The sequence below is a fragment of the Neovison vison genome, chromosome 13, assembly GCF_020171115.1.
Source record: "Neovison vison isolate M4711 chromosome 13, ASM_NN_V1, whole genome shotgun sequence".
Lineage (NCBI taxonomy): Eukaryota > Metazoa > Chordata > Mammalia > Carnivora > Mustelidae > Neogale > Neogale vison.
This window is the reverse complement of record NC_058103.1, coordinates 148,550,471-148,564,165: the sequence shown is the minus strand read 5'-3', so window position 1 is coordinate 148,564,165 and position 13,695 is coordinate 148,550,471. Positions and strand designations below refer to the sequence as shown.

Sequence of the window (13,695 nt, the reverse complement as noted above, 5' to 3'; positions counted from 1 at the left end):
CCATTTATAAGTCAATAGAGACAAAGTAGATTAGCGGTTGCTTAGGGCTGGTGGAAATGAGGGGTTGTGGGTGGTGAGAGCTGAAGAGTACAGTGTTTCTTTGTGAGGGGATGAAAATGGACTGTGGCCATTGGTGCTCGTTTTCACGAATATACCAAAAGCTCTTGAAGTATGCACTTCTGACAGGAGCATTGTATGGTGTGTGACTCCTGTGTCCATAAAACTATCATAAAGAACAGTCTGGCATTACGGCAGTTGTGTGTCCAGAAGAAAGAGGGACTGTGGAGTCCAGCAGACGGAGTAGGCCACGTCGTCCAGGAGGCGGGCACCAAGTGGGACTCGGTACCCCAGGATTTTAGTAGGGCAAGCCTGTGTCCGGGATGAAATGGGGAGGGAGATGGGAGAGGCTGAAAGAGCCGTCAGCCCGTGATGCAGCCTGGCCCCGAGGAAGGGAGGGAGGATGGTTTGGAGCCGTCACCCCAGCCTGCCGCACACCCTAAAAAAGCCTTAGCAAGGCTGTCAAGGAGCCCTCCGGCCAAAATCTGCCCTCAGAGGAGTTTCGTGTTAAACTGCTCTGCCTTAGTGTCCCTGCCGCTGGATGGAGATGCCCGTGCGAAGTGTGTCCTCCGTCGGTGAGATGACATTTTCAGAGCGCAGCTGGATACCCAGTCACCTCGGCTCCCTGTAGCCGGACATCCATCAGGCACAGTGTCAGGGCCGCCGCACAGACTAAGGTTCAAATCCCAGCCTCACAACTTCCTCAGCACAGGACCTTGCTCCAGATTGAGCCACAGTCTTGTCGTCTGTAAAATGGGGGCAATTGCAGTGCCTGCCACACAGGGGTATGCCTATAACCTGCCGAGCTTGGGGAAAGCATGCAGTAAGTGCTCAATGAGTAGTAGCCACTCCCTATGTTGTATTTACTACTTCTACCATTTATTATTTCTTTCTAGATTTTACGAACCGCCATTAAAGGGTAAACATTGCAGTCTCTGTAGAGTGAGTGTTCTGTTTATTTTACTTAATGTCACACTGTAAGTCTTTCGCAAGTTAGCATTTGCTCTCCCTAGTGTTTAAAGTCTGCATTGTGTTCTATAGAGTATGCGTATCCTAGCTCAGTTAACCGTTCTCCTAATCACTAGGGTTTTACTTTTTGTTTTCCTGTCATAAAAATTTTTATGGACACAGGGTGGCTCGGTGGGGTGAGTGTCCAACTGTTGATTTTGGCTCAGGTCACGATCTCGGGGTTGGGAGATTGAGCCCCGTGTTGGGCTCGGCGCTGGGCGTGGAGCTGGCTCCAGATTCTTTCTCGGCCTCTCCCTCTGCCCCTCCCTCCAAAAATATTTGCGGTGGGTATTTTTTATAGAAACATTTTCCCCCTGGGGCGCCTGGGTGGCTCAGTGGGTTAAGCCGCTGCCTTCGGCTCAGGTCATGATCTCGGGGTCCCGGGATTGAGTCCCACATCAGGCTCTCTGCTCATCAGGGAGCCTGCTTCCTCCTCTCTCTCTCTCTCTCTGCCTGCCTCTCTGCCTACTTGTGATCTCTGTCTGTCAAATAAATAAATAAAAATCTTTAAAAAAAAAAAAAAAAAGAAACATTTTCCCCCTGTATTGGATATTTCCCTTCGGGATCCTGATGAGAATTACTAGCTCAAAGATTGGGGACATTGTTAAGGCTCCTGGTCCATGCTACCCAGTTTGTCCTCCGGAAAGGGAGGGCTCGTGTGCGCTCCACCCTATGGACAGCCCTCCTGTCACTGGGCCCTACCCAGCCTTGGGGAATCATGTATTTTAAAATATTTGCTTACTAGGAAGGCAAAAATGGCATCTTACTTATTTGTTATCTGTCACTTATAAGGGTGGACCATTTCCCAATGGTTTTGCCCAAGTGATTACTTCATGGATTGTCCTTGCACACTAATTTATTGCAATCTTAATTTTTTTTCCACCAATTTATACTGTATGTTTTGTCATTCTTGCGGAGACACTTCCCATTATTTGGGCTCTGTTTGAGTCAAGAGGGACCTGTTGACCTTTCTCTGGTAATTTCTGGCCCCCTTTAAGCTTAGAAAGCCCCTCCTTCCTGGAGAAGGTCAACCACTCTTCCTGGATGATTCAAAGTAAAAGTGCAGCTGAGCTGCTCGGGCGATGTTTTAAACATTGTGAGTGAGTTCACTGGGATGGCTTTCTGGTAAGCGGGGTCCCTCCCTCTCCCGGTGTCCTAGGAGCCGTGCGGGAGGAGCCCACAGGTGCAGAAGCGCCATGGATGGGAAGGCTGCGGGGGCTCCCCCGGACTTCCACTTCTACCCCATGGATCTGTATGACCCCGAGGACCGGCTGCACCCCTTCCCAGAAGGGGCCACGCAGACAGGAAGGGAAGCCTACGCCGAGATGGCTGAGGAGGCCAGCGAGCCCGGGGGCGTGGCCCTGGGAAAGGCCCCGAGAGCCCAGGAGGAGGAGGTGGACGAGCTGGTGCATCTGTACGCCCTCGGGGGTGCGGGCGAGTGGGGCTCCGAGCTGGCAGACGGGAGCGCTCCCTGCGCGGAGGTTCCGGAGCATCTGCCGCTTGGGGCGCAGAGGGACTGGCGAAGGGGGCCCGAGGCCGGGGAGCGCAGCTGCCCGGGCTGGGGCGCCGCGGGCCCGGGCCGGGACCTGCGAGAGGCCTACGGGTACGCGCACGGCCGGGCCAGCGAGGAGTACGAGTGCTATGTCATCCCCGAGGAGGAGGACGAGGACGAAGCCGCCCTGGTCTTCTGCGTCACCTGCAAGGCGCCAGTAAGGGCGCTGGAGGTTTCGGACGAGCACGGGGAGCACGAGGTGACGGCCCTCGACAAGGCCCTGGAGAGCGCCAAGGTAAGCAGGTGGCCTCCGTGGCGTTGTGGCTCGGGCCTGCGTCCCCGAGTGGGCAGGCAGGGGCTGAAGGGAAAAGGCCTGCTCCGGAAGACAGAGAAGAGCACTAATGGCTCCTGCCGTCCTCTGTTTGCCAGGATGAAGTTCACAAAAACATGTTCAAACTGGAAAAGCAGATTCTCGAGATGGAGAATTTTGCAAATCACTTGGAGGAGGTTTTCATCACGGTGGAGGTAAGAGCGGGTGTGGAAGCGGTCTCCGGGCCACATGTGCCGCAGGCGGCTGGGTCAGCGGCTGGGACCCCTGCGAGTCCCGGAATCTGCGCTGACTGCCCGCCCTGCCGTTCCAGGGCACCTCCTGGAGCCCCTTACCTGTCCGCCTTCCCCCCGAACCCCGCACTCTCCTCTATGTGGCCTCAGCCGTGCTCAGCGGTTGGGCTCTTCCATGGCCCAGCCTTGACCGGGTGTAGCAAGACACCCGTCCCTCTTTGTTCGTGCCCCCGACTCTTATCTGCGTCTCGTAAGATGAATACACATCCGTGCCTGCCACCAAACATGTCACAGTCCCCTGCGTGAGCCCATCAGGTATCTACCACACCGCGGGGTTGCCAGCACCAGACTCACCAGCCAGGGAGGGGCGCCAGGACTGAGAGGAACCCCCCCCCTTCCTGCCCTGCTCTGCTTCTGTTCACATCACAGCCTCGGGCTGTAGCACAGAGCGCCTCGGGGGGATTAGCCAAGCCCCAGGCCCCTCTCCCGCTCGTGATCGGGCAGAGGACTATTGCACCCCTCCCCCACGCAGGGCACAGGCAAGGCTCGAGCGTAAGGTCGTGGTGGGAGGGGGACATGTGCGCCCCCCTGGACGGACTCCTTACACTCACACGGGCAGCTCGCCCTCAGACCAAAGCTGGACCCCTGCCCACCCCCCAGCAAGGGCTCTGAGTTTTACCCAGTTTCTCACACCAGCTCTGGGGCCATCGCGAGCAAGTGCTGTGCCCCTGGAAGACGCTCGGCAGGTGCTCCCCGAGCCGGTCCTGAGAGCCTTTTCTTGGGAAACGTCTCTGTTGTCTGGTGAGGCCGGCGTCCGTCCGAAGCCAGGGGTCTCGTGGCCTTCCAGCCCGAGCCGGCCGGCCGGTGGCTGACAGGCGTGTGGGAACGTGACGCCTCTGCTGTGCCCCCAGACTCGGCACTGCCCTCCCGTGCCCCCCACCTACCCGACAGCGCCGTCCCGCCGCGGCCCTTCCCCTCCTTCCCCGCCAGCCGTCTCTTAGGCGATGTGAGGGTCCGCGGGATCCTGGCATTTGTGCCATGTGAGCGTCAGGGAAAGGAGGGGGCGTCGTGAGACGCTGGGGGCTCAGGAGGGAAAGCTGGGCGGCAAATCCCGGGGCGAACATCTCCGTGTTAAGGCCCAAGGATGCAGCGGCAGGCCGACACCTCACTGACCACCTTCCGAGGTCGCAGTGGCCACAGTGGAGGGGGGCAGCTTGGGCTGAGGGCGCAGCGGGAGGGGTGCGAGATGCTTCCAGGAGAGAACGCCGCGCTCCTCACCGAGATCATCCCCGGGGCTCTAGCCGCCGACTCCTGGTCCCAGCTCCCGCGGCGCCCCCTGCCCAGCACCCCGGCCAGAGATGACCAGACAGGGGGAGGCGACTGCAGCAGCTCCGGGTGGGTACGTTTCCATGCCCCGGTGGCTCTGTAGCGGCCGCGGCACGTCCCCTGGGATGACGGCCGACGTCTACCCGTCTTGCAGGAGAACTTCGGGAGACAAGAACAGAACTTTGAGTCACATTACAATGAGATCTTGGAAACACTCGCTCAAAAATATGAAGAAAAAATGCAAGCTCTGGGGGAGAAAAAGAAAGCCAAGTTGGAAGCCTTGTATGGACAGCTGGTCGGCTGTGGGGAAAACCTCGACACCTGTAAGGAGCTCATGGAAACCATTGAGGAGATGTGCCATGAGGAGAAGGTTGACTTCATCAAGGTCAGTCTTGAGGTGACAGGAGGTCACAAACCCGAGGGACGGCATGGCTGGGGCGGGTTAGAGTGTTCCCTCTCTGCCTGGAGCATTGGTGTTGACCACCGTGGCCAGCCTCCGTTTGGTTCCCGGATGTTCATGATGGCGGGGCGGTCCCCCGCGTCCCTGCACAGCTTTGCGGTGAGAGGCTGAGCAGACACGAACTGGCAGAGCCCTTCCCTCCACTGTGGCTGTGGCTTCTGCCAGCCTCAGTTCCTCCCTCCTGGAGACCCGTCCCCTCGCCGGGGAGCTGGGCAACGTCAGCCTCGGAGAGTTTTCTCGTCAGCTCAGGTGTTGGAGCCCTGGGGAGGAGGTTGTCCAGGCTAAAAAGGCACTTCCAGCTCTCCAGTTACAAGGGCGCCAATTTTAAATTTTTATAAACACACACACACACACACACACATCAACTTTTCTATTTCCTTGAAACCAGTTAAATCTGACCTCAAGGCCCCATGCCCTCGGGCTCTGGAAATTTTAATGTCGGTCAGACATTTTAATGTCCCCTTTCTTCCCGTGACCCCACAGGAATCTGGGGCAGTTGGTGTCTGGGATGAGGGGCGGGGAGGGGGGCCTTTAGCCTCCCGAGCTTCCCAAATGCGCCTCCACACTGACCTCGTGGGGGTCCCTCCAAGCCCAGCAGCACTTCCTTCCTGCTGGTGCTGGCGCTCGTGCTCTTGCTTGGGGCAAGGGACCTGCGACCGAAGCTGGAAAGCAAGCTGGCAGGCTCCGTGAGAGCCTGGGATACGCAGACCTTGCGAACCACTGGTCCCACATTGTCGCTGCGTCTCAGAGACACAATCCCAAACATGCAGGACGAGGCATGTGCGACAGGGTTCTCACTGCTCTCTGTGACGCTGAAACCTCAGAAGCAGCCGAGTTGGCCATTAGCAGAGGCCTGGCTGCATTAGCAGTGGAGATCCCCTTCGGGGAACTGTTGGTCCGTCTTGGCGGAGCAGAAGGGAGCATCTATAAGGGGGGCTGGGGGGCCGGGGCGGGGGTGCCGCGCTTACGCAGCCTCCCCGGGAGCACCGGTCATCGGAGCCGGAGCACGGCCTCAGCGGGGTGGCCTCTTTGGAGTGGGGGGTACAGCTGCTGCTTTTCTTTTTCCTCATTTCCAAGTTTTAAAATGTGTTTATATCATTATATAGTTCGAAAAAGAAATTTCTTTTCAAAATCAGTTTGATATTTTCTCCTTTTCCTCCTCCTTTTTAGGACGCTGTGGCCATGGCTGACAGGTAATACTTTTGTTCTGAAACGTATTTTCTTGTTCTGTTCCTGTCTCCTCTACTTACCCAGATAGACTCAGTTCCCCTTGGGCGTTTGGTCCCAGTTTCTGCCCCAAGGTCAGATAGCGGTGGCTTTGGAGGGAAGAGTCACTAGCTGTGACTCTCAGGACCCCAGGGCTGGAAGGGAGTGGGATGCCCGGGCCCGGCCAGCAAGCCTGTGGTCGGGTCTCCTCCCTGAGCCCCTCCTTTCACCAGGGCCCAGTGTCCCCAGCACCCCCCAGCTGTGCCAGGACCCAGGCTGCGCTCCGCAGGAAATGTGACATCGTGGAGTCAGACAGGTGTTCTGTCTTGCTCCCCCCAGTCCAGCCAACCTAGGACCCGCCTTCCTTATCTGCAGGCAGGAAGAGTTTTAGGGGAATTAAAGGAGACACCGTCTGTACAGCAACGTGGACTGCGAAGCTTCTCTTAACGTAAGGGTTAAGAGAAGAGGTTCTGGCAAAGGACAGACCTGGTTTCAGATTCTGCCCTTGCCCCTCACAAACCCCATGATCTCCAGGAGGCAGGACCGCTTAGGGCCCCCGTCCACGGACAGCAGGTTGAGCAGGCTTGGCCCCATGGAGAAGAAAGACCAGAGTCTGCACATGTCGGGCCCTGGGGTGGCGTGAAGGGCTGGAAGCTTCCACGTCAGCATCTGCACGTGCCCCGCAGCTGAGTGCCCCCCCCCCGCCTCCCCTCAGATGCACACATCAGTCCCACCCATCCCTCCTGGAGGCCCCATTGGAGACCCCCAGGTCAGTGGGTCAGTCGCCAAAGCAGATGGCAGAAGGCAGTCGGCAGCATGTTGAAACAAAGATGTAAGAATTCAGCAAAGAGGCCCTTCTCGTGTGTCACTGGTGACCCAGCGCAGTCAACACTCCCTAAGTGGGGGTGCCCCTTCATTCTCGTTCATTCCCACAGACTTGGGAAGTTCCTGAATACAGACACAGACGTGGAGATCACTACACAGCCCGACTTTGAAGACCAGACTCTGGACTTCTCCGACGTGGAGCAGCTCATGTGCTCCCTTCACACCCTCCCGGGTACGTGCTCCCCTGTGCGCGCTCCCCTGTGCACGCTTCCCGCGGGCTCCACTCCCTGAGCTTTGAGTTAGACCTTTGACGGCTAAAAACGATCAAGGTTTAGAAACAAGTATTCTTCTATTCTGATTTCACGTCTTCCTGGCGTGTAAGGGGGAGAGCAGAGGCTGCCCTCCCCTAGGGTAAGAGCCTGCCTCACTTTCCAGGGAGCTAACATAGGCCCCAGGCAGCGTTGGAATACTTTTACTCTGTAGTCTGCCCAGACTCTGCCTGCTTGAGTCAGTCCAAGTAAGTAGCCCAGGTTTTATTTACTTAACTAGCCCAGTAGCTGGGAGATGAGTTTTAGGATCCCATGGAGCGGGTGAGAATCCCAGGCCTGCCACTTCCTAGCTGTGTGTCTCTGGGCAACTTCCCTGCCTTCTCTGAGTCTTGGTTTCCTTGTCTGGGAAATGGACTTCATAATGCCTCCTGGGGCTTTGGTGACAGCTGCACGAGGTAATATGTGTAGGGCACGTCACATGGTACCAGATTGCTCTTAAGAATATTGTTGTAATTACTTATTTCTAAGAATAATATTGTAATTTAGCTTTTTTGTTTTGACTGCTTGCCTTCTCTTTCTCCCCAACACTCAACCATGCTATAAAAATGTTGTATGTATCATTTGAGGTTTTTCCTTTACATAGATTTTTTTGAAATAAGAAGTTAATTATTCTCTTTTGTTACCTGCTTTTTTTAATCAAAACAATTATGACTAACATTTTCTTGTACCGATAAGTTCCCCTATGACACTGTTTTAATGGGTATCTACCTTCATTTGTTTACTGAGTCCTCAACTAGATTGGATGCTGGGATGTTTCTAGGTTTTTCCCCATTACAAACCACACTGTAGTGGACATCCTTAATTATAAATCTTGGAGGCCTTCCTTAGACTCATGGCTCAAGGGGTGATTTCACCGAGCTGTGATGTCCATTGGATGATCCCTTCTAGGGATGGTGCTGCCCAAATCATCGGGCCCCAGCATCTGGAAGGAAAGGCACAATCACCCCAGTCAGTGCTTGAGACACATGGACCCCTCGCCCCCTAAGTCCAGGTCCTGTGCAGACCGTCCCCCTCCTGCCCACATCTGCAGTCTCCTGAGTGGTTCCCAACCCCGGGCCATCTCTCCTCTCACTGCAGGTTCTGCTCTACTTGCCGTGGGGCTGTTGCTGGCAGGATATAGAAGGACCCTGCTGTCCGTCCTGGACTTTGTCAGTTGGGGATACGGGTTCTTTCTCTTCCTCCCTCCTTTGTCATAGCTGCTAGGATCTTCCAGGCCCTGAGCAGAGAGGAAAGGCTGAGCTGTGGCTAGGTAAATTCCTTGGAGTTTGGTTGTGCTCTTACCTGGACAGAGCGATGTCACCATCGGAAGTGAATGTTGTTCTACCAAGCCTGGGTCAGAGTTGGAGGGAGGTGCTGCCATGGGAGAAGAGCGATGGGGGAAAAACCAGGAGTGTTTCCTAGTGGTGTGTGAGTCTGGGAAGTAGGGAGGCAGAAGTACTAACCTACAGAGAAAGAACAAATTGACTCAGTAGACTAAAGACGATGGTTCTCCAAAGCGCAGCGGCACCCAGCGTAGTCCTCTCTCGCTGTAACAAATATGTGGCTGCGGGACCCACCCCCAGAGAAAGCAGAGCTTCCCTGTTGAAGGGATTCTCTCCTTCCGTGACTCACTTCGGGCTGCGGCCACACCCCTGTGGTCCTGGCTGTCTTGCTTCTTTGGATGGCGTGGAAGGGGTCAAGGACCCGTGCCTAGGCAGGTCTGGCAAACCACACACCAGCCTGAGTCCCTGTCACAGGCCCCTCCGCCCCACGCTTGTGTGGCTTTGTCAGAGTAGGAATGGACATGCTGGTTGTTGCTCGCAAGTTCAAGGTTGGGACGTTCGGCCTTCCCGACCTTGTCCAGTCTGGGCTGCTGTGTCCACTTCCAAAGCCTGAAGATCAGTCCGGGGACCAGCAGTCCCTTGGCAGGGGCCGTTCCCCTCCCACCTCTGCGTAAGGCTCCTCACTTGTGTGTTTTTCTCCCTTGTCCTTGTCTAGCTCCTTCTGCTCCAGTGATAAACCCACAGGCCCCCAACTCTGCCACGGGGTCCTCCGTCCGAGTGTGCTGGAGCTTATACTCTGACGACACTGTGGAGAGCTATCAGCTGTCCTACCGGCCAGTGCGGGACAGCGCACCCGGGAAGGACCAAGCAGGTGAGGCCCGTGCTCTGCAACGGCTGAGGGCGCTCAGAGGCCGGGCCCTGCCTTCCGAGCAGTCAGAGGGTAGAGGTGGGAGCGGTCTACGCATCCAGCTCCTGGGGGCTGTCGTGATCTAGGGGCAACCTAGAGAACGGGATGCAGGCGGGGGAGCATGGCAGACAGGGCCAGAGAGGCAGGTTGGCTGGGGCAAGTCACAAGGCCAGGCTAGGGGATCTGGAGTGTGGATAGAGCTGCCGGGCCGGAGCTGTCCCGGGATGACGCCCGGGCCGCACTGTGTGCAGGAAGATGGGGACGCCCTGCCTGGAGGAGGCCCAGCTGGGCTGTCGCGGTTCTGATGGGCCCCATGTGAGCACGTGAGGGGAGGGGAGGCCGGCTCTTCTCAGAGCAGCCCTGTGTTGGTAGAGACCAGAAGGGTAGCCCCCAGACCCGTGTGAGTGGTGAGGGGGGCCACTGGTGCTCAGACCGAGCAGTCTCCTGGGAACAGACGCTCGCCTCCACGTGGGCAGCCCAGCCTCTTCCCAGGGAAATGCAGCTGGCTGGTGTGGGGCTAAGCCTGGGGTATCTGCCGCCCCTGCCCCACGTAACAGATAAGCCATTTACCTGTTGAGAAGAGAGGTTCAGACATTAGAGGAGCCCCAGCTGAGCCCTTGGGGGAATCGGGGGACCACGGCTAGCGTGGAAGGGCCTATCCTGTGTGCATGGAGGCAGAGCGGGGTTGGGGGAGAGAGCCTTGGGGATTTCCAGTTTATGGATGTGGAGACTGAGACCCCAGGAGAAATGAGCTGTCTGTGGGGACACATTGTGTGCAGGCTTCCCGCACAGAGTTCTGTACCAGGCCAGGCAGGTAGAGAGTTGTAGGTGCTGAAAGCAAGGATGGTTTTTCTGCCCAGGGACCAGGAAGGAAGGGGAATTTTTTTTTAATTTAAATTCATAGAGTGTATTATATGTATTATTTGTTAATATAAATTAACGTAGAGTGTATTAGTTCCAGAGGCAGAGTTCAGGTTTGATCATGTGTGCCCTCAGTGCCCATCACCCGGCTACCCTATCCCCCCACCCCCACCCCTCCCGCAACCTTCAGGGTGTGGTGGTGTCATGCGTTATCACGGCCTTCCCAGTCCGGGAGGATCGGAGGTGTATCAGTTAGCTTTCGCTGCATAACAATACCCTATCCCACCCTACTCCATGCATATATATGCAGCCTGTTTGTTAAAATAACAAACATTTATTATTTCTTGTAATTCTGTGAGTTGGCTGGATATTCTTCTGGTCTGGGCCAGCTCGGGTAGGGCCAGATGGTCTGGGATGGTGCCCTTACACATCTGGGGACGCGGCTGGGATGGATGGGGTGACTTGGGTGGTACCCAGTCTCATAGTGCAGGAGGCTGGCTCGGGCTTGCTCACGTGGAAACGGACGTGTTCCCAGCAGCAAGAGGACAAGCCCCCGTGCTCTGGCATTTCCCGAGTCTCTCTCCCAGCATCCTGCTTGCTGCTGTCCCGTTGGCCGCAGCCAGTCCCGTGGCTGAGCCTGTTTAGGGCTGGCAGGGGAAACCGAACCACACTGCGGAAGAGTGCACATACAGGGATGGGGGGAATTTGGGGCCAATTCTGTAATCTACTATAGGGAGATTCAGCACAACTAACTTGGAGCTACCTGGCCAATTTTAGAGTTGAATTCTTCTTTTTTTTCTTTTCAGTGTTTACAATGACTGTCAAGGAAACGTACTGCTCAGTGACAAATCTTGTGCCAAACACCCAGTATGAATTTTGGGTCACAGCTCAGAACAAGGCCGGCTCCAGCCCCACTAGTGAGCGTGCAGTGTACATGACAGGTAATGGGGCCCACTTGTGCCTGGAGCAGGACCTTGACCCCAGGGGACGCAGGAGTCCCGGCTTTCTAGCTGTGGCAGGACCCTTGACTTCGTTTGGCAGGGCAGGAATACCTGTGTGTTTTTCTTTCACTGAATACATGAAATCTCTATTCCTAGTGTGGAAGGGACATTTGCTTAGAGTTGCTCTCAAAATATCAAAAAGCAATCACAGTGGCATAGAACCTTCCAATCTCCTTCTGCTCCTGGAATGTGGGAAAGGGATGCCCCGCATCTCGGTCCGTCTGGGTGGCCACAGCAGAGCAGCATGGACCAAGGGGCTCATACACGACAGACATTACTGCTCAGGGTTGCAGAGGCTGGAGGGTCTGGGATCACGGAGCCAGCATATTCAGTGTCTGCCGAGAAGCCTTCCAGGTTCAGGGACGGCGGGCTCCGTTCCAGCTGTGTCCTCACACAGCAGGAAGGGGCCACGGAGCTCTTCGGGTTCTCTTTTATAAGAGATGTCCTCCCCCCCATCTTCCAGGGACCCCACAGACCATCACTCTGGGGAATAGGTTTCAACACATGAATTCAGTGGGGAGGTGGGCATCAGGGGGTAGGGGGCTCGGGAGGCGGGAGGCTGGGGAAATCTCTTTGTGCCAGGACCGTGCTCATGCTGTCTGGCCAGGCTCTGGGCCCGCTGGCTGCGTGTGAGCAGAACGGCTGTTCCTCTCTCCCTTTGTCCCGCACCCAGCGCCTTCCCCTCCCATCATAAAAAGCAAAGAGATACAGAGCTGCGAAGAGGCCGCACTCATCTGCTGGGACTCTGGAAACCTGAATCCTGTGGACTCGTACACAGTGGAGCTGACGCAGGTGGAAACACCCGAAGCCTCGGGTGTAACCGAGTGAGTCCCGGGGGGCCTTTGCTGGGCACAAGAGTCCTTGATGCCTGACACGGTGACATAGCCCAGGAAGTGCATGGGGTTGGAGGGAAGGTCAGTTTGGGACACAGGGGAACCTCAATCTGGGGCTGCTTCATTTTCATGAGAAGTTGCTGGAACATAGGGATGCCCGGGTGGCTCAGTCGGTTAAGCCTCTGTCTTCGGCTCAGGTCATGATCCCGGGCTCCTGGGATCGAGCCCCACATCGGGCTCCGTGCTCAGCGGGGAGCCTGCTTCTGCCTTGCCCCTCCCACCCCTGCTCATGCTCTTTCTCTCTCAAATAGGTAAAATCATAAAAACAAACAAAAATAAAAAGAAGTTGCTGGAATGGTACTATTGAAGGTGCATGACACGTAAATAAATGCTGTAAACCTCGGGTTGGCTTTCTCAGCCCAGTGACGCTTTACCTTCCACTCACTCAGCACGCGCTGTGGGCCTCGGTGGTGCCGGGTCCGGTGCCTGGGCTCTGGGAGACGAGACAGACAAATCCCTGCCCTGCGGCGCTGACCATCCGGGGGAGCAAAGAGAAAACAAGAAAACTAACAAATTCATGAGATGCTGGGGGAATGTAAAGCCCCCCCCACCTGGAATTTAAGGGGCAGGAGGGCATCTTGAGCCAAAACAATAGAAGTTAGAGTTGCACAGAGACCTCTGTGCCCGTCATGGGAGGCTGTGGGAGGCTCACGGCCACCCCAGGTCCCCAGAGCTGAAGGTGCTCACAGGTGGGTGAGGGCTGGGTCAGCTGCCCCAGGGGCCTGCAGACCCCAAGAGTGCGCAGCCTGTGGCTCTGGCCACCAGAATGATCCTGATTTCCTTTGCAGTTTGTGCTGACACGTTAGGAGCCCCTGGCACCTTGCACCAGCCCAGACGAGGGGGGTCAGTGATCTGGGGGATGTGGGGTAGTCCCCGCTCTCCCAGTACAGACCAGTCATCCTGAAGAAAAGACAGCATTGACAGCATTGCCTCACAGACGAGCCCTTTCTTGCGAGCTCATCCCACACCAGCTTCTCTTCCCTGTGTGGCTCCAGCCGCCTGGTCGTGTTTCAGCTCTCCTGCTTCTGGGCTCCGTCCTGCCCCGTGGCTCTTCTGTGGAGACTCCCGTCCCCGTGTCATCCAGTGACTTCCAAGCCATTCTTTGGAGCTCACTCGGGTGTCCCTCTGCGGCATCAGGCACCCCGTCGTACGCCGTCGCCACGTCATGGTTACTGCCTTCCATTGCCTCCAGTGGGGGCCTGAGGACTGCCTCCGCCCAGCCCGACTGTGAGCTCTGTGAGGCCAGGGAATATGTGAGTTTTCCCCAGAGCCGCCATCTACGGCACCCGGAAGCTAAGGTGCTTGGTTTAAGGTTTTTTTGTTTGGTTTTTAAGATTTTATTTATTTATTTGACAGAGAGAGAGAGATCACAAGTAGGCAGAGAGGCAGGCAGAGAGGGTGGGGGAAGCAGGCTCCCCGCCGAGCAGAGAGCCCGATGTGGGGCTTGATCCCAGGACCCTGAGATCATGACCTGAGCCGAAGACAGAGGCTTTAACCCACTGAGCCA

The 13,695-nt window shown here is 56.3% G+C and overlaps 1 protein-coding gene across 2 annotated transcripts in view; it reads left to right on the top strand.

The window, feature by feature from the left end:
* The window catches only part of FSD2 (fibronectin type III and SPRY domain containing 2), a 44,592-nt gene that overhangs the window by 20,247 nt on the left and 10,650 nt on the right, over positions 1 to 13,695 (top strand). The window contains exons 1-9 of one of the 2 annotated variants that reach the window (XM_044232125.1): positions 962 to 999; positions 2,225 to 2,852; positions 2,987 to 3,082; positions 4,599 to 4,829; positions 6,075 to 6,097; positions 7,046 to 7,167; positions 9,242 to 9,397; positions 11,101 to 11,235; positions 11,969 to 12,119. In XM_044232125.1, coding sequence (XP_044088060.1) covers positions 2,262 to 2,852; positions 2,987 to 3,082; positions 4,599 to 4,829; positions 6,075 to 6,097; positions 7,046 to 7,167; positions 9,242 to 9,397; positions 11,101 to 11,235; positions 11,969 to 12,119 — 1,505 coding nt within the window. In that variant the 5' untranslated portion in view covers positions 962 to 999; positions 2,225 to 2,261. Of the gene's footprint in view, positions 1 to 961; positions 1,000 to 2,224; positions 2,853 to 2,986; positions 3,083 to 4,598; positions 4,830 to 6,074; positions 6,098 to 7,045; positions 7,168 to 9,241; positions 9,398 to 11,100; positions 11,236 to 11,968; positions 12,120 to 13,695 lie in introns of those variants that run through there. The other variant, XM_044232124.1, reaches the window with a different exon arrangement.